The sequence below is a fragment of the Drosophila innubila genome (genome assembly GCF_004354385.1).
Source record: "Drosophila innubila isolate TH190305 chromosome 2R unlocalized genomic scaffold, UK_Dinn_1.0 1_C_2R, whole genome shotgun sequence".
In the NCBI taxonomy this organism is placed as follows: Eukaryota; Metazoa; Arthropoda; class Insecta; order Diptera; family Drosophilidae; genus Drosophila; species Drosophila innubila.
In genome coordinates, this window is record NW_022995374.1 from 19,628,227 (window position 1) to 19,652,976 (window position 24,750).

At 33.1% G+C, this 24,750-nt stretch overlaps 2 protein-coding genes across 2 annotated transcripts in view; one reads left to right on the plus strand and one right to left on the minus strand.

Moving 5' to 3' along the window:
* The window catches only part of LOC117783752 (estradiol 17-beta-dehydrogenase 2), a 20,401-nt gene extending 731 nt beyond the window's left edge, over positions 1-19,670 (minus strand). The window contains exons 1-5 of the mRNA XM_034621296.1: positions 19,514-19,670; positions 19,378-19,412; positions 15,844-16,089; positions 358-564; positions 110-263 (exon numbers count right to left, since the gene is read on the minus strand). Of these exons, the coding sequence (XP_034477187.1) occupies positions 110-263; positions 358-564; positions 15,844-16,089; positions 19,378-19,401 (631 nt within the window). The 5' untranslated portion in view covers positions 19,402-19,412; positions 19,514-19,670. The remainder of the gene's footprint in view (positions 1-109; positions 264-357; positions 565-15,843; positions 16,090-19,377; positions 19,413-19,513) is intronic.
* A 1,967-nt stretch (positions 19,671-21,637) lies between these two features.
* Positions 21,638-22,194, plus strand: LOC117784201 (selenoprotein H). Its single transcript, XM_034621865.1, has one exon. It carries the CDS (start codon positions 21,675-21,677, stop codon positions 22,077-22,079), a length of 405 nt encoding a protein of 134 aa, XP_034477756.1. The 5' UTR covers positions 21,638-21,674; the 3' UTR covers positions 22,080-22,194.
* Positions 22,195-24,750: the final 2,556 nt, after the last annotated feature.

Genomic DNA, 24,750 nt, shown 5'->3' on the forward strand with positions numbered 1-24,750 from the left:
TGGAGCTATGTTATTTTTATTAAATTAAGAATGAGTATTAAAAACTCTCACTCAAACAAATTTCCATTCCTTGCTTTCCCATGTTTGGCACAGTGGCGCCATCACTTACCGAGTAGATTGAGATCCAAGCTTTTGCGCAGCACCGCGAATGGTATCCACTCGAGTTCACCGAGGGCAATCCAATGGGCGCAATGCACCAAAGCCCAAAGGCCTTCGGCACCATGAGGCAAATGTTGGGAAACATAACGTGCCGCTTCTAAAAGCTGTCAACGGATATTAAATGGTGTTAGACCAGGATAAATAAGCTGTCGGATAAAAGCTTTCGTAAAGCATTCCTGAAGCTTTCGTTAAACTTACGCTTGTCTCGGAGGTAACATCAACGTGCAACAATTTCATGCGTCCCGAAGTCTCCTCCTTTAATATCTTTGCCTCGTCAGAATCATCGATGGGTGTGTTGAAGCCCGCATAAACCGTAAAGCCCAGATCATCCAATTTCTTAGCCAGATACCAGGCCAATGGCGACTCGCATCCAGTAATTAACACTCCTTTGCCTGGTGCAGATACCTGGAAAGGTCAATGAGCAAGCATATCAATTAAATGGTTTATTCAACTCTATATTTCTTTGACATCTTCTGAGATTTCAACGCGTCACTTAATTAATTTTCAGTAAATTATATCATCCATTAATAGTCAATCTGTGCGTAGATGTTTTGCAATTAGCGGTAATTTTATTTCTGTGAATTACTCAAGTGCGTCATTTGAGTTGCTTGACCTTTTGACATGCCCAAATGTTCTGTGCGAAGGTTTTTAATTCAGTATTTTTTAAAACTTTATATGAATCCTTTAAGTCAATTGCAGAGTACAATTTAAACGATTATATTTTCTAAGAAAATATCTATGTTAAATTGAATATACAATTTATTATGCTGAAATAATACATATCATTTTGATAGCTAAATCATACGACATTAATTACATTTTTCGCAATTTTGGATTTTTAATTTTTTTTGGTAGCCCAAATTTGCTGTTCCTTATTTTTTGTTAAAAAATCCTTTTGTAGTAGCAAATTTAAAATATTTTCACAATATTTTTTTTAATTGCTGACAGTAAAACAAAATTAAGTTTTCTAATTATATTAAATATAATCGTAGATAAAACAAATCTTGATTATTTTTTTTTCATGTAATAAAAAAAATTTCTTAAGGTATCTTTATAACTAAAATAGTTTAAAGTAATACATTTTAATGCTTCTTACATTCAACTTACACTAAATACAATGCTGATTGTGATGTTTAAATTATTTTAAAACGAGCTTATAATTGGCTATTTTTTTTTATGAGAATATTATCTGAGTGGAGACTTTTATAATACAAGTGTTTCTAATTTTAGATTGAGTTTAAGTTGCTAAGTGGCATGAAGAGTAGTTTCGCTTTCAAGGGACAATATTTTCTTTGTTGCGTTTAGTTGTGGCTCTGACCGACTAACTGTGTAACAAACACACACACACTTATACACTCACACACAGGGTAACAATAACATAGGAGAGAAGATAGAAGAGAGAACGTGTGCACTGACACTTCCGCTTTAGACACACGCGCATTGTATGTGACGCGAATTGTGTGTGTGTGTGTGTTGGTGTGTTTGTGTGTGTGTTGGTGTGTATGTGTAGTTATGTGTAGGTGTCTATCGGATGCTTGGCACAAAAGACAACCGCAGTTTGTCCAAGTCAAGTCAGATACAAAGACAGTTTAGAAGACAGACAGACTGGAAGACAGACAGTGTGGCAGGCTGTGTGGCAGCAGTGTGGTGGACCAGGAGGCAGCTTGTCTACGATGACAGTGCCATAATTCATCATGCCATTAGCCTATAAACATATATGTAATAGTTTGTCATAGTATTGGTAAAAACCTCAAGTGTGCGTCTCTAGTGCGTCAATTGTGACCGAAAGGAGACTGAAGAACGGGAGACTGAAGAGGCAGTTCATTGTTAGAGCTATTAAACGGTTATAAAGTGCTTGTAAAATTCTTAAATAATACCAAAAAGAACGTAGAAGAGGAATGAGCAGAGCGTAACATTGTCTGTGTTGTATTATTATTTGTATTATTATTGGCTGTGCTGTTGACACCCATTAAGACTGACCGACATTTTATTGAAGGCATATAAGTGTTTTTAGGCTTATCAAATCTGTTGCCATTAATAAAAAATAATAAAAATAAGTCAGTTCAAAGTATAGAGTATCCCAACTCCAATAATACGACTCTTCTCCCCTCTCTCATCCCCTTGAAAGTGTCAGCTGTTTTGTAAGTTTTGGTCGCAATCAACGACAAGTTTCTTAGCTTCTGTTTTGTTGTGTTTGTTGCTTTTTATGCGACTTTATAGTTTCCCATAAACTTTTGGTCAACTTTTATTTCTGTCTCTATCCCTCTATCTCACTCTCTCTTACTCTGATTTCTTTCGCCCTGTCTCTTTTTTCTCTAAGCTTAACCCACTCGCAACCATCGCAATTTATTGCGGTCTTGTAAAATTACTTTAAAGTTTGCCCAAGTAAATGGCAACAGAAAACAAAAAGCATTGCTCCGCAATTAAAATTGAACAAAAACCGTTGCAACAAAATATTTAGAGTCAATTAAAACAACTCGAAGGCAAGACACAAAAACCATTTGTGGTATTTATAAAAACAAAATTTAGTTGCGATCTTGGCGCATTGAATTTCCAAGTTCAGGAAAATACTAGAGTGATTTAATGCAGTGGAAAATCTATCACGTATCGCATCAAATTGCATTTTCATTTAGTTTTTGGGAAAGCTTTGATAAAATGGAATTTAATCTTGTATTGCAACTATTTCAAAAGATCTCAAAATTCAGCTAAATAAGTGCAAGCTTTAATTTATGCAATTACAATTATACAGAATAATAAGCTGACGTATATGGTATTAATATTTTCATAATATTCAACAATAATTTAGTACAGTTAACACGAAATTGGTTTGACAAAATTCAAACTAAAGATTTTCAAGCTTTGATTTAATTATTCATAAGATAAAATAAATAAAATTATATAAATGACAGTTGTAATATTTTTATCTATCCTTAATACTATTTTGTATTTTAATATATTTGGAAATTCAACATTATTCTATCCTTCATTAACTGTCTTTAAGGTATTTTAACCCGTCGGCAATTGTCACTGGATCAACACTCGGTTTTCTCTTTGTCGGCAATCGCCAAAAAAGTGTCAGCTATCGTCACTTGTGCCACTTTAAAAGAATTTCGTATGGCGCAAGTGAAAGTGGAGGACACAAAAAAGCGGCAAATGCAAAAGCAATTGAAGCAACAAAAAACTTTCTCCAATATGCAACCGGCTACATGCAAGGCATAAAGAGGCCGAATTACCGAACCACCTGAGCCACTGAGCCATGGAACCACCCAACGACCACAACGCAATCGAGTCTTTGAACGGGGTGGCAACGTCATGTCGTGTCTGTAAACACGGCAGGTTGCGGTTGCACGTCGCTCGCGCTTTTTATAAACGATGTTCCCAAAATAGAAAACAAAAGAATAGAATCAAAAGCAAGTTGCATACACCAAAAATAGCCTAGGGCTTAAAGCACACCAAGAATTGCGGCAGTTACTTTTGGGTGTCATGTCAATCAACTCGGCGAATTTAACTGAGTTGTTGTTACTCGCATCGAGTCGTATCGAGTTGCAGTTGCATTTGCATTTGGAGAGCGCACTGTGGGTAAATAAAGCTAGATGAACTTCTATTAGTATAGTCGAATATAGTTTTTTTTCTAATCTATTTAAGAGTTTTTTTATTTTTGTTTAATTTTAAAATATTTGTTTATAAAGATGTGTGCTGTCAAAGGCAACCAATGTTTCAGTATTTTTTTAGGCAATTTATGCTACGAGCATACCAAATTATATATTAAATATGATATATAAAAATATGTTATTTTCTTTTTAATGTAATTTGTGGTAATCATTTTCTTGTTTTTAATTCTCTGTTCTAAAAATATAAAATGAATTTAAAAAAATGATAAAAATCATCTTACTCATTTGTAATAGTATTCTTTATAATATTATTTTGGGCATTTAATTTTATAATTTTATACATATAAAATTTTATATAAATTAAAAAGAAGCAGCAAAAAAAAAAACTGCCAATAAAATATAAAAAATATCTGTGCTGCTTTCAAAGTCTTTAGTATATAAGAGTATATACATATATAAACTAATTGAGCAATTTTTTCCACTGTGTAGCGAAACTATTGTTGAACGGAAGTAAATGAAGGGCGAATTGCTAGTGAACTGCGTTGCATTTAAATGCATCCGTTATTGCATTTTAATTGCAAATAGAATGCGATTTACGAGCTGTCCGAGTGCAGCAGGTGTTATCTGCAACTCGGCAACGTTAAACGGCGAATTTTACGCGCACTTTTGTCCAAATTTGATAAATGCCTCAAAGGCACGCGATTTCTTGGCGTGGGCGTAAGTCTCATTAATTTGGGCTCACATGGTGCATACGTAATATTTCGAATAAAATGCATTATGTTGCCTTAATGTGCAAACTGCAACAAGTTAGCAGCATTTAATGAAATCAAAATGCAGCTAAATGGTTGGCTGAGATTGAGTTGATAAAATCGGGTTGGAAAACTAAGTTAAGCTCTCCAGGAGTGGGATGGTAAAATGTTAAGCGTGCAAACTGCAAACAACAACAAGCAGACTTCAGACATGTGCCTCAATTTGCAAGCAACAATTTAAAATGTTGGGGGCGTATTCCGTAGTTCAAAGTTCTCGTCGATTAGGGCAACTGACCCAAGACTATGATTTCATAATTTCCAGTTTAGGGCTGTTATAATTATTTCAGAGTGTATGGAGTTACATATTCTAATAGAGCAATTGTACCAATTATGTGTCTAATATAGACTGATTTTGACTTTGATTACTTTAACTTTAAAAAAAAATACAAATTTAACTTGCAAATGAAAATTTAAGTTTAATTTTTATTTCAATTTGTATATAATTATTGAAAATATGGTTTATTTTATATGGAGTCTTACAAATAGGAAATAATATTGCTTGTGTTGAAATTTTAGTTGTAAGACTTATAAAACGTCTGCTGAAAGATGTTTGAATCATTAAAAAAAAGAGAGTTGTAAATTTTTTACAGGGATTACATTGGCACTTTTGAAATAACAAACATAAATAGAACAAGTGCGCTCAGAGATAAAATGAGTCATTCGCTTTTTTTATGCTTGCAACACTAAATCCACCCATTTATATATTCTAAGAATACACGCTTGACCGCTTGAAATGCCCATATACCATTAATCTACATAAGTAAAATGAGTGGGTAGACAAGATATTCTGGGCAAAAAAGTTTAAGTGAAAAATGGCTTACAAACCGCATACAAATTGTCCACACAAGGCGACGAAATGTGGCAGAGAAACAAAAGGCAAACCAAGCAACAACAACAACAGCAACAAGAACAAAAATTAAATGAAATAAAAAGAAAATTTAAGGGAAACACGCGCACGTATGCACGCATATTAAATCAGTTGCTAAAAATAGAAACGAAAAACCGAAATGGAAAATTCTCAAACTCTAAAAAAGAAGAGCCGCAAAAAAATAACAACAACAATTCAAATGAAATTTATTTAAGCTAATGTTAAAGTATTTAAGTTGGCAAAAAACTACAATAAATAAAAGAAATATAAGCAAAAGTCATTGAACGTATAAAGATGTAATAAATTAATTAACTGTAAAGTGAAAAACCATTTCAGTGTTTTGCTTTTGCAAACAACAACACACGCACACACCTGCCAGGAAGAGAGATAGAGAGAGAGCTAGAGAAAGAGAGAGAGATACGGATCCTTTGGCAACTTCACGCCATTCACATACACAGCCAATGTTAGAGCATTAAAGGCTTTTCGCGTTGCGCATACGACGCGTTGTACAGCAAGCGAAAGCCTAAGCAGCTTGTTTTCATTTTCTCGATTCAACTTGACTTGTGGCAGACAACACGCAAAGCTTTGACTTTATGCCAAGCAGTCAGTCAGTCAGTTATTACATGCCACAAACTTTCATATTTCAACAAAGGATTAATATAAATTTCTGTTCTGTTTTCACCCTACTATTCTTCTTTTGTTTTTTTTTGCCTTTCCTTTCCTTTGCTCTCTTCTCACTCTTTGTGCGTGTTGGCATATGAAAACTTATCTATATTTAAATTGTGATTATATTTACGTTGAGCTTTTGTTTAGTTTCCACGGTTGCTTGGCTACAAATGGTGCCCCTGGTAATTGCGTTAATTAATATTTAGAGCGATATCTGGAAACTCAATAGGCCAACTGCGGTTATACTTGTTAAGCTCTGTACTTTGCCTGCAAACCAAAACCAAAATATACAAACAAAACAGAAAGATTGACTATTGAACATGTTAATTACAAGGTTGGCTTGTTGCCTTTTCATTAATGGCCAACCAAGTGGTTGAGTTAAATGTTATTAAAATAATTGATTTAATTAGGGAAAAACAATTTTCAATAAAGTTCAATGCGAGTTTCTGAAATCAATTTAAGATTATATTTAATAATAATCATTTAGTTGTTTAAATAATATACATTGACATTTAAATATTTGTAGAAAAATTTAATAAATTGAAATCAAAGTTCTTAAATATAAAGATAGAGCCATAAAAAGTATGCTAGAAATTGATGTTTACTAAGATACTACGCAATAGATGTGCTTCCCATTATAAATATATTTGGTAAAAAAAATTGATTACTTCAACATGTAATTACAGCAATTGACAATAAGATCGGGGAAGTAATTTAAAATGCTTTTTCTGGGTATAAAAAATGTTTATTTATTTAAAAGGTACAGAAAACAAAATTTTTTTAAGCCCAAATATCATTACATTTTTTTAAATATTAAAAATAAATGTTTTATCACTTTGCTGATAGTAAAGCTTTTTTTTCATTTGTTTGTTTATTTAAATACTGAAAAATGTATTAAGAAAAAATTTAATATTTAGTTGATCGTCCTCTGATCATAATTTTGAGTAATTTTATTTCAGTACTTTTCGTATTTTTCCAGTTGTTATAAAATTTATTTTAATAGCAAACTCTTTAATTAATTTATTGGACTCAGCGAATACTCCTTTGATTCAAAATTAAGGGTTAACATATTTAAAACATACGAAACATTTTACAAATTAATTGTAGACTTCAAATAATGCCTATGCTTTAATTTGAGCTTTCCGAAAATGCAGAAACTTGACACTTTAATTATTGTTGTAGTTACAATTTTCTCATAATTTATGAAACTGATGTTAGCAAATCAATGAGTGGGATTTTAAAACGAACGACGAAATGAGTAAGTGGGTGTTAAAGAGGGAAGTGAAGAGAGGAATGCAAATGTCAAAGGCAATGCAAATGCTGTAGTTTTAGCTGGTGTTTGGGTGACACTTTAAGTGTATCTATGCATGGTTAGATTGGTTTTCATTCAGTTTTCATTTCTTTTTCTGCTGCCAATCATGCTCTTGTTTTTCTCCATTTGTGACCCCTGACCTTTGGCTGCGGTTCTGTCATGTGCAATTGATTTTTAATTTTACTAAAATGCGTTGCAACTAGAAAAACCAATGGGAAATAAGGGAAACAGAGAAAATATATGTGAAAGAGTCAGCGAAATCAGTGAGGCAAATAAAACAGCTGGGCCGAGAGCTGCGCAAAATGGCCAAGTTGTCAAGGCAATTGAATGGCGTGCAATTCTAAGAAACGCAAACGCGTTCTGCCCACAAGGGCCATGTCCTTCGCTTTGAGCCATTGTCAGGCCGGGCACGCCACGCCAATGCCATTGCTTTAACTCATTCTCCAGAGAATGATTATATCCGAATGTGTGTGGTGTTGTATTTGTGTGTGGGTGTGTAAAAAAGTGATGGGTACGGTCCACTCTTTTTAATTTGGTCCATCACCATTGAAAATATAATATAATATATAATACGTTGTACAAAAATTACAGATACGATAGTGACATTTTTTTTATTCAGTCCTAAAAGTTTTTTTTTTTTATAAATATCTTCAAAGAATTTTTAATTAATGGATTATATATTTATGTTCAAATATTTAACGGCTACGGTTCTTGAAAATTACTAATTGTATCCCTTTCTTTTATTGCATTTTTTAACAAGAAATTTAGGAAAAAATCATTATAATAATAATAAAAGTAATAAATTGTTTGGCCAAACAAAAAATTCCAAAATTTTAATTAAGAAAAAACTAATAAATTGTTTCGAATAATTGTTTTGCCCAAAATTAAGGACTCACACATTTTATTAAAAATATAAATAATTGTTTTTTTTGTTTTTTTTTTTCTCTTCTATTATGGTTTCTTGAGGTTCTTGTAATAAGTTAGCAAAGAAATATATGAGTTTCAATAGACTTTAACTATCTTAGAAAATGTAAAACAAATATGTTATTAATTTTTCTTTTAATGTATGTCGTGCTTGATTCGGATGCTAACGTGACGTATCCAAAAGATGAAAATCTTTCCCGTTGTCATCTCTAGTTTGAAAAGCAACAGGCCACGCGCGACATGATAAAAACGTAGCTGAAAACAGCTCTGGAGACAACAACTGGGCAACTGGGCAAAAACACAGGCAAAAACGCAACGCAACTTTGCACATAATGACATTTTATGATGTGCACATGCGTGTGTGTGTGTGTGTGTGTGTGTTGTACGTGTGTGTGTGTAAAGTGCCATATAATGTGAACATGAACTGGCCGCGTTTTATGTAGCCTTCAGCAGCTGCCGCTCTGTGCCTTTGTTGCATGTGCCCCAGGAGAAGAACAACAGCAATGGCAAAAGCAAAGGGAACAAGGAGAATGCAGGAGAAAGTCTGAAAGTAAAAGACTCTGAATGAACGCAGTCTACATAATTGACAATGGAGCCAGAGTCAGTGCAATTTGCAGCCTGCAGCTTTCTTTTATTTTTCTTTATCTTTTTATAGATTTTTTACTTTTTGCCCGGAAAATACACACAAATCAGCGTAAAATGTGTCAACGGTTTAGTTTTTATGAAGCTGTAAATGCGACAAAGTGTGACAGAAAGTAAACGCTTCTAGGAAGAGGAGTACGACGAGTAGGAAAAACATTCAAAAAGGTAAACTACTTTTCAGATAAGCAAGCGCAAGTGCCTTAAAGGAATCTCGATGTACTTACATTTTTACCAACGCAAACTCTCAAAGTACTCTGTATTCTTAAAATATTTACCAAGTGAATTGCATTTCAGGCGAAATAATATCCCTGAAAATAACATAATACTTTATAATACTTTGAGTGAAGTTTCAGTTTTTCCACACTGTTCAATTTTCTGTTCAGCACTTTGTGGAAAATTCTTAAAATATAAAAAGCTTTGTGCAAACTGACTGGTTGACTCACTGGTTTATTGTCTATATGATTGTCAAAATTTATAATTAGCTGATTAATTGACTGATTGAATTATTAAACGATTGATTGACGAAAGAACTTTTTAACTTACTGAATGATTGATTGGAAATATTAAACTGATTGAGTGATTGACTGACTAGCTGATTTGGTGACAGAACGATTGATTGAACAAAATGATTGATTAAATCACTGAATAATTAATTGTCTGATGTATTGGATAACTGATTTAAATGATTAAGTGATAGACTGGCTGATTGACTAACTTAATGACCGACTGATTAATTGATTGATTGTCTGATTGATTATCTAGCTGATTGAGTGATTGACTGATCGACTAACTAATTGACTGACTGATTGACTTACTAGCTGAATAAGTGATTGAAGTATTGGTTGACTGACTACCTGAATGACTGACTGCTGACTAACTGTTTGACTAACTGATTAAGTCGAATTGACTACTAATTGATACAATCGACGAGAGCCAGAATGTAGAATAAGGATAATGATGAACTTAAATTACTGAGGTAAATTGTTCAGTGCTTAAAATTATTTGGTGCTTAATCCGATTTGTTCAAAGTGATTTTAAAAGATTTAAGCTAGAAAAATAAGCGACCTTGATATCGGAAACTCTATACGCGGAATATTGGTAGTCTGGTATTTGAAAGTAAGTAAACACTTGTAGTTGAAATAACATGTTGAACTTTACTTTGATCGTTGCATGAGTTTGTTATCTTCAATTGCAGTGCAATGCATCAATTGAAAAGTTTTGTGCACACAAATTAAACAGAGATCCAGCAAGAAATGTCAGTTAGCTACTCGAGTTGCTGTCCCTTAAAGGAAGCGAGTAACAAACTCCAAACAAGTTGAAGCCAGGATGCTCGCAGGTGCGCCAGGTAAGTAACTTTGTCTATGACAGATGTGCAAACTAGCGTAGTAATAGAGGAGTAACTCTAAATTTCAAAGGGCACACCCTCATGTCAGTATTAAGAACAGCAAAGAGAATTCAAGATGCCGCAGCCAATTACATTTTAATACGTCAGCAAAGTGCGCTTTAAAATATGCAAACAAACGCCAAATGGGGGTGGAGGGAGGCGGGGTGTGGATGGCGGGGTCAAAGGGTGTGTGAGCGTGTTGAGCAACAGCTCATTAGTGGCGCTTACATGAAGCTATTAATTCAATTATTTACACAGCTGACAGCGACACACGCGGCGTATAAGTAATGTTTAATTCCGGGAATTCCGGCGACTGAGCCAAGTGAGAGTACAACACTGCCAACTGACTGTTGGTAACTGGCTACTGTCAGTTGCCAACTCTTGCCGCATTCCCTGATGGGCAACGCTTAATTATGCGTATTACGTTTGCTGTAATTTGCCACACTGCAACTGCAACTGAAACAGGATAATTGCACTTCATTCACATACTCTTAGAGAGGATAACGAATGAATAATAACGAGCTTCGGATTTATTCAGTTCTATCCGTTGACAGCTGACCACGCCCCAATTCAATTGAGCTGGAGGCCGCATTTATGAGCATTTCATTAGCTGTGCAATTTTCATTTCATTGCACACAATTTGTGCTGCATATGTTGAGGCGCGGCAACAGTTGCCAAAATTCGCAACTGGAACAGGTGTGTACACTCAGAAAAAAATGTGGTAGAAAATGATCAAATTCGGACACAGAAACAGCGTAACCAAGTTATTTAATTTAAAAAAAATTACTATTAATTTGCAACTTTTTATACTTTGAAAAACTAATTTCCCTTATTATTTTCAAATTGTATTAATTTTTTTTTTTAATCTTCAAGAAAAATATTTTATTAAAACAATTAATAAATTTACAAAATCATAAAAACTAAAATAAAGAAGTATTTTACGATTTTAAAAAATATTTAGAAATTTCATTATTATTTCTTTAATGTTTTATGCTTTTGATTAAATATAAGAGCTGAGATTAATATTTCTGATCAACATAGAATAAATAATTTGTTTCTGTTTCCCGAATACCTATAAAAGAAATATATGTCAGATTTTTGTCCGTATTAATCTGGATAATTAATTTCAAGTTTGATATTTTAAAACTGATTGTTCTTTTGACTATCCCAGAAGATTTGGCCTTAGATTTTAAAGTAAATTGTTATAGCTCTTTGCTTTTATTTTCTATTCAATTTTTTGCGAGTGTATGTGTGTAGTTTAATTTGACAAGCCTGATATAAAAATGAAATGCACAACGTGATGTGCAGAACAATCAAATGACTGAATCAACTGACAGACAACAGTTCATTGTCGCCGACAAAGGACGACAATGGACGAGACAATTGGCAACTTTGCGTTGGGGAATCAAAAAACGTAGCGCCTAAAAACAAATAGCAAGACATGCCAAAATCGCGTTTACCAAATGCCCCAAAACAAAAACACGTTAAGGGTTAACAGTTGTCGTTGTCGTTGTCAATGTCCTTCTTCTTCTCTCTTCTTCTTCTTCTTCTGGTTCTTCGAACTAATCAAAGACAAGGATATTTTTTTTTTTTATGTGCTTGTAGCTGATTTTCACTTTCAGATGCTATGCTGGCAATGACAGGGCGTGTCTGACGCCCATCGCTGAAGTGTAAACTGATTATGTAGTTGTTGCTATCTGCCAAAAATAGACACAGTGCTTCTCAGAAACACAACAGTGTACTCTGGTATTAAAGTCCTTTTTTTGGCAAACATTCGAAAAAAAAAACCCAAATGATAAAAGTTAAATAATTTTTTGATTAGTTTAAGAGATTTTAAAATTATTTTTTAGCTAGATATTAAAAATTATATGTAGCTTATCTAAATTGCTTACTTTCCAATTGTATTTTAAATTTATAACAATTTTTTTCGGTTGCTTTCAGATGAATTGAGATAAAAAATAAAAATAAAGATATATATCAAACAATAAAATAAATACTAGATGCTATTATAATTGTTAAGTATCGATAATAATACTTTTAATATTTTTAATTTTTTTTACACATATTTTTGGAACTAGGCAGAAACAAAATAATGTAAATTTGAATATTTTAAGTAAATTTAAGAGTTTAAGATTTAAACAAGAAGTAGGCTTAAAGAAATTTGTAAAAAATGTGCATTTCAATTGAAAACCGAAAATATGACCAGTGAACTAAGGCATTTAACATAAAATGTGCAATTATTAGAAATATAATTATTTTAATTTACTTCATATAAAAACAATATTATTAAATGATTTTTGAGTTTTGTTATTTTCCATAAAACTAGAATTTTAATCTGTTTCAGCACAACTTAAGCAATTATCATCAATATATATAAAAGAATATGATTAATTAATGAACGCCAAATCTTTTGTCAATTTAAAAATGAAAGATAACTTTTAAGTAGACCATAATTTGCAACAAAATTAACAGCGAAAGAAAATATGAACACATTTTAATTTCCATTTCATTAAATATTTAAAATGTTAATGCCACTGTCCACTGACTTCTTGAAGTGAGTGTTATGAAATCGCAAGGCTACGGTTAATCCAATAACTTTCCGCCTGCCTGTCTTTATGTCTGTCTGTCTGGCTGTATGTCTGTCTCCTTGACAGCCTTCAGAGCAGCGTAGATTTTCATTTTGAAATTATAGAAAATGGCAAAGGTCGAATGCGTGGCGAGCCTTGACGCATTTGATTAGCCTTTAAGCAGCTGAGAGAGAAGACGGATTCCGATTTGCGCCATCAAAATTCTGCCAATGCCAAAGTCACATGAATGTGGCATTTGTTTAAGCACATATTCATTTTATATTTACTTATTATTTTTATTGAATTTAAAGTAACGTCAAAGGCAACGAAGCGTTGTCCTTGTGCTGAGGTCATACGCTGCGTATACGCAATGTCGCATAGGGAAGTTCCTACTGTGAGTTGGCAGCTAGAAATGGAAGCTGGTTGCTGGTAGCTGTTAATTATCCTGTTGGCCGGACTGCTTATTACGTTAATGTCTGGTTGCATATCGCGCATGCAAGCGAGCAGCCGGCAATTGCCAGGACAATGCCAGGACAATGCCGGATAATGTCAGGACACGTCCAGCTGTCTTATCAATGCAAAATGTTGCCTACGTGTGCACACAGCCCTGGACTATGACTATATAATGTGACCCAGTAGGGAAAGGAGCAAAAGGAGGAGCAGAAGCAGGAAAGCAGGACTCGTAATTGCCAGACAGTGTGCCAAGCAATGAGAGAAAATGGCGTTGTATTTTGGCTTATACTGCCGTCAGCCCTGTTAGCAGTTAAGCTAATTAAAGTGCACGCAAATTTGAATTATCTGACGCCTTTTGTGGCCACTTTGGGCGCCATCGATATTTCAAGCCAAATGGCCAGCAAAATGAAGATAAATATATCTTAAGCATTGAATGAATTTTACTTCTCACTCACACGGACAGCGTGTGAGTGGGTACATATATTTATTAGACGCACTGTGAGACGCTCAAGTGAGTTGAAGTAAAATAAATTGCGCATACGCAATGTGGCAATTTATGTGGTTGACTTCACCGTTAATTCAACTTTACCATCGCAAATTGCATGTGAAGATAAAAGAAAACCTGATGAAACAAAGCTATGAGAAAAATTAAACCGCAGCAACAAGAAAAAAATATACTAATCAAGTGAAATGAGAGAGAAACAAATGAAATTTATTGAATGTCGCATCAAATAAACTCTGTCACAAATACAAATCCAAATACGACGAAGCTAAATATTATCAAATGCTATTAATGCATTCATTAAAAACCAATTATTCAAGTAGCAGTCACAGATTTAAGCATTAGAAACAAACTGTCAACTACAGAATAAAGATTTGAATGAATATTAAATAATTAATTTACAATTTTAATTTTATAAATAATTATTACTAATTTAAATATCTAAAATCTGCCTCTCCTTTAATTACACAATTCATCTCTAATATTCTTGTGTTTCTGCAATTCCTTTTAATATATTTACTTATTATATTATTAACAAGGACACAACTGCAAATATCGACAAATACAACCAAAATAGACATTTCTAATGCTGAAAATGTACTAATTAATTCCCACTGTCAACTACGATTCCATTTACATACATATAATCTGTCAACAGCAGAAGAAATTCCCGGATGAATTTTAGCTTAATGGAAAATAAATAACTTAAAGACTGCGATGACATAATTGAAATTTATGTTAAGGAAATTTATACATTAAACCTAGCTAAATTCTAATACTTTTGTGTTTCTGTTTTACTTTAGAATATTTCTATATGTTTTAGTAACTTCTCTGAGCCCATTTATGCTTATATGTATTTTAAAATATTTGTATTGTATTTGTTTATTACATTTTTTTTTCTTTTCTTTTCCTATAATACCGTTCGTCTAATAACTTTTTTAGTTTGTTATGTACTTTTCAATTTTAATTTAATTTCCCTCTACTCTTTTATTTTTTTAAGCATTATCTTACCATATTTTTTTCTTTAAGTTCCACTCAGCTTATTAAATTTTTTTCTTTTGTTTATGCTTTTCTAACTTTATATTTCACTTGCAATTGCTTAAGAATTCATATTTTCATTTTAACTGTTACTTATGACTATTATATTTCAAACTCTGTTTCTCTCTTTTGCTCTTTCATTCCTTCTGTAAATTTATTTAACTCTTTTGCACTCCTTCTGCTTTTCTTGTGGTTTTCTAGATTTAAATATTTGTATTCATTACGAAAAGGTTTTTAACGAGTAGACAACAACGATGTTGCCTTGCTTATCTGCTGGTTATTATTTGTTTTTATTTGCCTTTTCGCTTTCGCAGTCAGTTTTGCAATGTCAAAAGAGCGCTGTGAAAATTGAGGAAAATGAGAAAAGCCTGAAGCAAAAGTAATGCTAGAACCAAAGCGAAAACTAAAGAAAAAGAGTAGAAAATGTCTTTCAGTTTAGTTATTTGTCGTCACAGCAGGCTGTAGTCTAGTACTTTCCTCCTTTTCCTCCTTTCATCCTGAGTTGTTGGCTTCAGCTATTTTTAGTTCGAGTGATTTGTGTTGTCTACTATTTTACCCAGCCTTTCGTCCTTTTTTGTGTCCTGTGCGCTTTGCTAGTTTTGCGGTTTGGCACTTGTAACATGCAAATTTTTAAGGCTCACACAATACAAAGCTCTAGTTCCAGCTTCAGCTAGACGTGTCCTGAACTTATGTGCCACCCCAAAAAGAAAACCAAAACCCTTTGTATTTGTTGGCAGTTATCCTGTTAGGGGTCTGTTGCGGTTTGTCTGTCGACAGACGGGGTTAAAAGGATTAGAATGTCTGAATTGGACTTGTGGCATATTTTAGAGTCGCCTCCGGTGCGTAAAGTATTCCCGCTCACATTCCCGTTCACATTCCTTAGCCCCACAGATATTCTTGGTACTTACCTTCACAAAGTGGTAGAAGAGCACAGCTCCAACAGTGGACAAAGCAAACCAAACGAAGACGGCAAATGTGGAAATATTGGAAATATTCAGTGCATGCAGCAGATGTGAACTGACAATCGCCGCCGCCTGGCAGAACAGAAATGGCATCGATAGTCTCTCAAATATGTCCCATGGAATCTCCGCTGATTTTTGTGGCAGAGCCGAAATCGAGCCACGTCGCAATGAAGCACGTCGTGAGGCACGCCGCTGAAATTAGGATGATGAATATTGAGATTTAAATATAAATAGATTCTGAATATTTTTTGTAAGAATTAAAAAAATATATGTTAAGTACTAGGATTATAATTGAAAAATTCGAATAAAAATAATGATTAATAGGAAGCAAAAATTAGAAAGTTCAAAAAAATATTCTGCACTCAATTATTTTTGTTAAAAGAAATGTTTCGCTCCCCATTGAAATTTTGAAAATATATTATTATGTGGTAACTAGAATAAAACAACTCTTAAAATTTGATTCTGAGACATTTCATTTATTTGTAAAATATCATGCCGAATTGTACAAAGGTCTGACTTGTAAGCTCTGATTTGGCCACCAAAGTGATTTAGCATTTTATTTTTATTCCACAGTTTTAATACCAAGCTCTTCATATTCAATTTGAAAACTTTGAACTCTCACAACGTTGTCAAAACCCAGCCAATTTTTATGAGGAATGTCATTTTAATCATGGGTTGGCCTCTAAATTCATTCTGCATTCAAATTAAATTAATTACGTTAAAAAATGTTTTATCCTGTGATAAAGACTATAATTTGCAATAATTAATAATTTTGGAAAGCACACTGAAGAACGATGACAGCCGTCGAGTCTGGTCCATGAAAAGTGCCAAATAATTAAATTATTGATATCACCAGCTTGCCAAAACATTTCTACATAAATAAGTATCTCTTTTGAATGATGTCAGCTAACAGTCGGAATTTTCGTGTATTTGCCTTTTGTTATGGTTAATTGTGTTGTTTAATCAATTGCAAATTGCGATAGTGTTATTTCTGTTTATCACATTATAAACGCAATTATTCAGTTGTTTGTTTCTATTTAAATTATTGAATTTGTTTTTCTTTTCTCTTCGCTTAAATCGTTGCATGTTTTGCGGTAGATTCGCATGTACTGTGGGATCTATCTTGTTTACACTGGGATTAGTGTCACAAACATACACACACACATACCAATGTAGTTGCATTTATTTATTTTTTTTCAGTTATTATCGTAAACTCGTGTGGCCACATGGGATTTTTAAATGCTTCAGCAAATACAATAGTAAATTCATCTAAAACACTTTACGTCATGAATAGCCATCTGTGGTTGTTAATTTATTGTTAAATCCACCATTAATCGTATCTATACAGTTCTTTGTGACTTAATACATCTTAAAGAAGAATATAGTCTTGGAGCTTTAAATTATCATTAATAAATTTATTATTCTTAAGTGATATATAAATCTTTATAAATCAATTATATAATAGTTAAATAAGCAATTAAAATGTAGAAAAATGTCCTAATAGTTGAATGAATATTAGAATCCATTTATTCAATATTTATTCTGATTTTCAAAAATTTATAAAAAAAATTGGACTAGCTGCAACCAAAAGAAATTTATTTTATAGAAACACTTAAATAATAATTAAAAAGTTATGCTTACAAAAAATGATAAATAAGTACATTGCTCATTTAATTCTGAATATAAAATTATTCAAATTGTTTTTTTTTTAATAATTTGGCTTTTCTGATTCGAACACTTGTCTTAAGAAGTTTATGTAAATATCAAATAATTTTCTTTTAATGAAGTGTCTGGCAATTTTAAGCGAACAAATTATTTCTGGACCCTTTTTTTTAAATAAAATCAGAATTTGCAGACTATTTTGTGAAGTAGTTAATTTAGTCTGTCTGGTAAATAGAAATATACATAATTCGTTTAATCACAAACAATAATTGAAAGAATAAATGTAATCGATTGTTGCATTGGAAAAACCACAAAAATGCCAAACTACACCTCCGATTGGCATCTGTCATGACCCTTCCCACATTTTGACATTGACATATGGCAATTACCCATGACATATGTGCAAGTATAGGTGTAGGAGTATGTGCCAAACACAAACCTGACCCCCATAAATCAACGACAGTGTGAAATAATCAAATGGTGGCATCTGCATAAATACAATCAATTGATTTATTTGCACCAAAATAAACCATTTCGATTGCTGGTTTCTTTTATTTTGCTCTCTCTTGGTAAATTGTAAAATGGTTGAGCTATTTTTACACTAGCTCAAAATAAATTGAAAGGAAATCGACGAATTGTTGTTGCCACTTGAATTTGGGCCAATTGCGTCGTCGTCGTCATTGTACTTATTTGGTTTGACCTTGTCACCAATTTTCTAAATTTTATAATCTATTATGATCTGTTCCAATTATCTGTCTAACTACAATCTACACATAATCTTGCTGCTCTTCATTTTAGTTTATATGATTGAGAAAGTTTCGAAACATGTAAATTCCGTTGAGAACATTTTTAAATATCGTTTGAAACACATTTCAACATTTTTGTTAGATCAGAGCAAATGTTTGACGATTTATCTGCATGATTTCTCTGCTCAGCTGCCAAAAAGAATTGGTTGAGATTTTATTTTGGAATGGGGTTCTATAAAAAAATCGTTGGAAATGAGTTCGAATTGTCGCCGGGCCGCATTATAATTAATAATAAGCCAAAGACATGGAAATATTTTTAGCAATGCTCTGAAGAATCATTTTCGCGTGGGTCTTTTTCAATTTGTCTAGTATTTAGGTTGGAATGGAACTGAATCGAAATTTCTGGCAAAAACGTTTGGCGATCAAATGCTTTAATATTTAACAAAAAGGTTAATTAGTAAATGTTTTACGACTCTACAAATAAGCCAAGAGAGTAAATTAATAACTGAACTGAAATGTAAAATTATAAATTTTAATACTAGCAACTTTATTAAGAGAGTAAATCGAAATGTTGAGAAATATATTAATATCAAATGATAAAACTAGCAGATCCCACTATAGGTATAGCTGATATATATACTATATGTAGATGTGGTAAGTCTGCACTTGCATTGCACTTTTCTTTTGGCTAATAGCTGTTGACCCACTTGGATCTTGGCCATAAAGTGAATTTTTGTAATTAATTTCTGTGGCACGTTGAACCTCGCCTGACTTCCTTATGACGTTTAAGGGGCGTTATGGGCGTGGCTGGCCAAAAACCATACAGACAGAAAAAAAAGAATAAATTGTTGGCCTGCGTATTTGTCTATTGGCATTTCTGGGTTAAACTAACTGGGCTAAGAGTGCCGAGGTAAAACACGCTGATGGTTGTCTGTTGTCTTTTGGCTTGTTTGCATGTAAACCGCAATAAATTTGGCTTTTGGCTAAAGTAAACAAACCGCTAAAAACGCGACAAACTGCCAATATTATGATTTTCTTTTATATATATAGGGATGTGTGTTTTTAAGCTTACCATATTGTTATCGAAAACCTGCATGACTGCTGAGGCTGTTAAGAGACAGGGCAAAGAACCCTTTTAGTATTTATGTATTATATTTTAAAAAATAAATATTTTCTGTGGGTCCTTTTGCTGCCCACTTTTCACTCACTTTCACTTGGCTGCTTATTATTGTTATATAATTTAAATTCGAACTCTATCGCTCAATTCGGATAAATATTTTAAGAATATTTCAAAATTTCTTTTTCGGTTTCTTTCGCGTTTGGCGTTAGTTTTGTGGCTGGGCGCACTGAAACACGACGTGGCACTAAGCGAAAAGCCGCCACAACCAACGCTGCCTGCAGCTGGGCGTCGCAGTTGACGGCGCTGCCGGCGTTGGCGTCAGCGTCGGCATCTGTTGTATTTCAAAATGCTGCAACGTACAAAGATTTGTCGTTTTGATTTTTTAAAAATATATCCGAAATATGTACAGATACATATATATATATACATAAATACATAAATGTATGTATACATATACAGCGAATACCTATTTAAATAGACAAATATATTTTTGTATCGGTGTGTGTGAAAATTATTTATTACATTTTGTGTGCGCCGCATTTAAACATGATTATTATTATTATTTTTGCATTGGGATGTTTTTCCACAATTTCTGTGCATGAGCAAATACATGTGTATACATTGTTAGTTAAATATACTTAGATACTCCCTCTCTCGCTCTCTCTCTATCACATTTTCTGACTCGACAGCAGCCCGTTGAATTTGAATATTGCTTTAAAAAGTCGGGTACATTAAATACAAATACAGTCATTAATATTTATGAGCAAACCGCAAGAGGGCGCTGCTATTGACCCCACCGATTTCTCTGAGGTTCAGAAGAGATACTTTTTGGGTTCTCCTCACTGCGCCGGAACTTTTGTTGTTCACATATTTACATTTTGTTATTGTTCATTTGCAAATTGCAATCGTGTATGTATTGTGCAACAAGAATCCCTTTGACTATTTTCATTATCATTTCTCGCATGCTAAAATAATGAAATTTCTGCTCATGTTGAAGATTACCGTAATTTTGTTTTTAGCTAAAAGAGTTAATAGAGTAAGATACCTGTTATATACATTCTGCCGAACACATTATACCCTTTTTGCCCATTGTCAATGGTCTCAGGGTATAAATATATTAAAGTACATTGTCCTTTTTGTGCGCATGTAAGAATAACATTATAAAGTAAGATATTTGATCAGATATTTAAGATAATTGTACAATTAAATATAAGCAGGGGTGTTCCATAAGAGTAAACCAACAGAAAACTAGCCAAAAATGTATGGGTTATTAGCTGGTTTTCGGTTGGTATGAATTTCTATAACATCCCAGAATATATATTTAGCATAGGGTAAAATTATTTTTAATATACTCATATATTAAAATGCTCAATTTTTTTTTAAATATTAGTTTAAACATGCAAATGACATTGCAGATAATATTAAGGGATTAATTTCTTAATGCAGTAATGTGTCAAAATTCAGGTTAAGTTTTTCAGAAAATCAGTCAGTCTTCAATACAAACATGTTTTATCTGTATATCCAAACCAAAATGTTTAAAGCGTTTTATGCGATATTTGCAAAAGAGTATTAAATATTCGTTAATTAAAAGTTAGCTGTGCATACTCGTTGAACTTTTATTCATTTTTATTTTAATGCTAGGGAATATTTTTGGATTTCATTTCTTTTATGAGCTACGTGTGTCGTTTAAATAAAACGCTGTGGATAAAAGAATTTCCACATATTTGAAGTAGATAGTTTTGAGTACATATAAATAACATAGGTGTGTATTTATGTTTGGATATATATTTATCTAATGTGTATATACTCATGCATATGGAACACTTGTTTCTGAGATATCTGATTGTTATTTGTGAAATGTTCGTGCGCGTTGTCTGTCAACGTTGCCAAACAATGTTTTATTTTTTTATGAATGTGCTACTGTGTTGTGTGCGTGTTGCTTGTCGTTTTTGTCTTCGTCTGATGCATTTGAAAATAACTCAGCTAATGGTTAAAATGTAGTTTTCATTTGTGCTCTTGTTTTTGGAAATCGTTTCCGTTGCTGCGGCGACACTTGAAAATTTTTTGAAATGATTTATGGGTCGCATTCATTGCCAAAAGCATATAAAACGTTACAAACTAGGCGTAGAGCCATCAATCAACAAATGAGAATATTAATTATAAATATTATTATTAATTATAACTAGCACACATGTCAAATTTTGTTTTTAAATTTTTTTAAGAGTTAAATTTAAAGTGAGTTTTAAGAGATGGCACCGAAAAAGAAATACAAGAATGTTGATTGGGCAGATGAGGAGCATTTCTCCAAGGATCGCAGCATATTTTTCATAGAGCACAGCACCGAGTGTCCCATATTCCAGGTAAAGGCCGACGAGTGTTTAACATTCTTCCAGCAACGCATTCCGGAGCGGGAATTCCAACTTGTCCGCAACAAGAACGGGAAACAGACGCCTCGAGATGGAGCCTTCGAGGTGTGTGTCTCCCAGAATGCCCGCACCTCCGAGCATGCCTTGTGGTCGGGGTTAACCAGAGGTCCCCCCAGACGGGATAAGTTTCCCAACTACGAGGATCTCGTTTCCGATGTTCATCGTGTGCTTAAGAAATTCTATCCGGATAAAACCGTTGGTGCTGAGGACGAGGATATGGATATGTAGGAAGATGTATGTGTTATAAATATTTGTTAACTTACGCACTTGCTCATCACATGATTCATCTCGGTTCATCATAAAGGCAAATTAACAGTGACAGTTTCACAATGAAACAACATTAAATCGCATTTATACTTTTTTGGTGTTCTTATAGTCATCATATTTCCATAACAATGTTGCAAGAAAGCAAAGCTAATGCCTCTCATTGTTGTACTCACACATAGTCCCACACTCATATACACAGATACATATATTTAACAGACATCAGCTCACACCTGTTGAAAAACTTTTTAGCACACACACACACACACCATTTTACTGATTAGCAGGCGCAATTTTAAACGTGTTAGCAGTGCGCACTTTTCTCTATACCCTGTAATTAAAAAACACTAAAAGTTTATTAAATACAATGCTTTGGTTCGAGACTGAGTTCAATTTTATATTATTTCATTTCAAATTATATTTTTTTTTTTTTTTTTTTAACTTTTTTAAATTTTTCTTGATTTTTTTCAATATGATTAATATTGAATTATTTTACTAACAAACAAATCCTAAAATTTTAAAGAATAATTTTATTGTTATTTTTGCACTGTTTCCATAACAAACTAAAATTAAATTAAAGATAGTAATATGGTCAAAACTTTAAAATTAATAATTATTTATCATAGACTTTTGTGTTGAAAGTGGAGCTATTTTATTTTTTTTCGCCGTTTTATTATTTAACATGAATTAATTTCGAACATAAAGATTTTATCATTGGTTTTTTTTTATTGTTTCCAAATAGACAGTAGAGTTTTAAAAATGAAAGAAATTCTGATATTCGTATTTAAAGGCAAATACTTTTTTAAAGAGAGGTAGGTATATAATATTATAAAAATTCTAAAAAATAAATCTTCAGGGTATTTCTTCGTCGAATCTACCATTTTTACATTGAACTTATAGCCATTGTTGCTACCTGGCAGGTGCCGTCCTGACGTCGCCTTTTGACAGCTCTAAACGCTAAATTCAATAAAGATAATTAACACACACACAAACACCCACACACACACTCATGTATTCCCGCAATACAACTAAACATTAATGGAATTTGGATAAGTGTGCCCCATTGTCGTTCTTTGTATGGCATCGCAGTGAAATTTCTGTCAGTTTGTTATACCCTTTGCCTCCTTCACTTTCACACCATCCCCCCTTTCTTTCATCGCATTCTCCCTTGACAGAAAAAAAATCCGAATGCAATTTTAATACATAACATGGCAACCCAACAACACCAATCACTGTAAGCTATTTGATTTGATAACAAAATGACGAACAAAAAAGAAACTAACCAAATATTTTTCAAATAAATTAGAAAATTGCAGCACACGCGCGAACAATGGGGATAAATCCAAGGAAAATAAACTTAAACAAGCTGGGTCGATTTAGTTGAGAATAATCCACTGCGAGATTCCATGCACACAGTTAAAAAATACCTTATAATACATACATTTCAATAGTAAGAAATATAGTCAACAAAATTTAAATAGTCAAAAAATTAATTAAAATAAAAATTCCTAAACAAAAGAACAAAAATATATTAATAAATCAAAAGTAAGAAATTAAAATAGAACTATAAATATTACAATTAAAGTCATAGTTTCTTAAATTGGAGTTCAGACTGACTGATCTGAATCAGATGTATATACTTTATAGGCGGACCATCCACTACGTTTTCATATTGTGCCATTGTTTGTCGCTAGAGGCGTTATGAAAATGCCACCAAGCCATAAAAATCCAAACTAAATTACAATGTTGCAACAAAAACAACAAGGAATGGAAGGAATGCAGAATGTAGCCAGTGTTGCCAATTCAGCTATTTTGTAGCTAGATTTAGCAATTTCCTTGCATATTATGGACAAAGAAAAGTATACTTGAACTTACTTGAAAATTCAGAGATGCTGAATTCGACAAGTTTTTCGTAATTTAGACAAAATAAAAGAAAAGAAAGTGTTTTTTATTTTAAAATTATGAACATATTGACATTCAGCAAGTATATTAGTTACATGTGTAATACTATGAAAACCATTTGCATTTTTATCAACTTTGAATATATTTTTAAGGATATTAGTTATCTAATTTTATTTTTGATTTAGTTAACTTTTTTAGCACTGGAAATTCGGACAACACTGCATGTGGCATGCAGCATAACGGCAAATTGGGAGCAGAGAGAGACAGAGGGAGAGAGAGCAGGGAGAGGTGGGAGGGAGACCCAAAGGACTTTGCTGCCATTTTCCGGCAACATTTGAACAATCAAAATTTGTGCAACAAAACTTGCATGAAACCGTCAAGTTGGCATTTCATTGAGAACCCCAACGGCAACAATAACTGCAACAAAAACAAGAACAGCCAGCTAACTAACTGCTACATGAGTAGCGAAGTGTCTGTTGACCAGTTGCAGTTGTTGTGCGAATTGTTGTTGCTGTTGTTTTTGGTGTCTGTGTCAGTTGCCGGATCAACATGCAAATTAGCTGCCGGCTGGCTGGAAAGTGCAGATGGCTTTTTGATTGGCTGTCATGCAAGTTGGTTAGTTGCTAGTTGACCATAACCATGTCGGCCTACGAGCTGCTGTTGTCCAAGTAAATTGGTTAAGTTTTTTTGGTCAGTAAGCTTATAATGAACAGCCTTTGTATAAGCTGATAAA

What these genes read in the sequence shown, in the direction of transcription:
- LOC117784201 (XM_034621865.1), top strand. Translation starts at nt 21,675, where the DNA reads ATGGCACCGAAAAAGAAATACAAGAATGTTGATTGGGCAGATGAGGAG.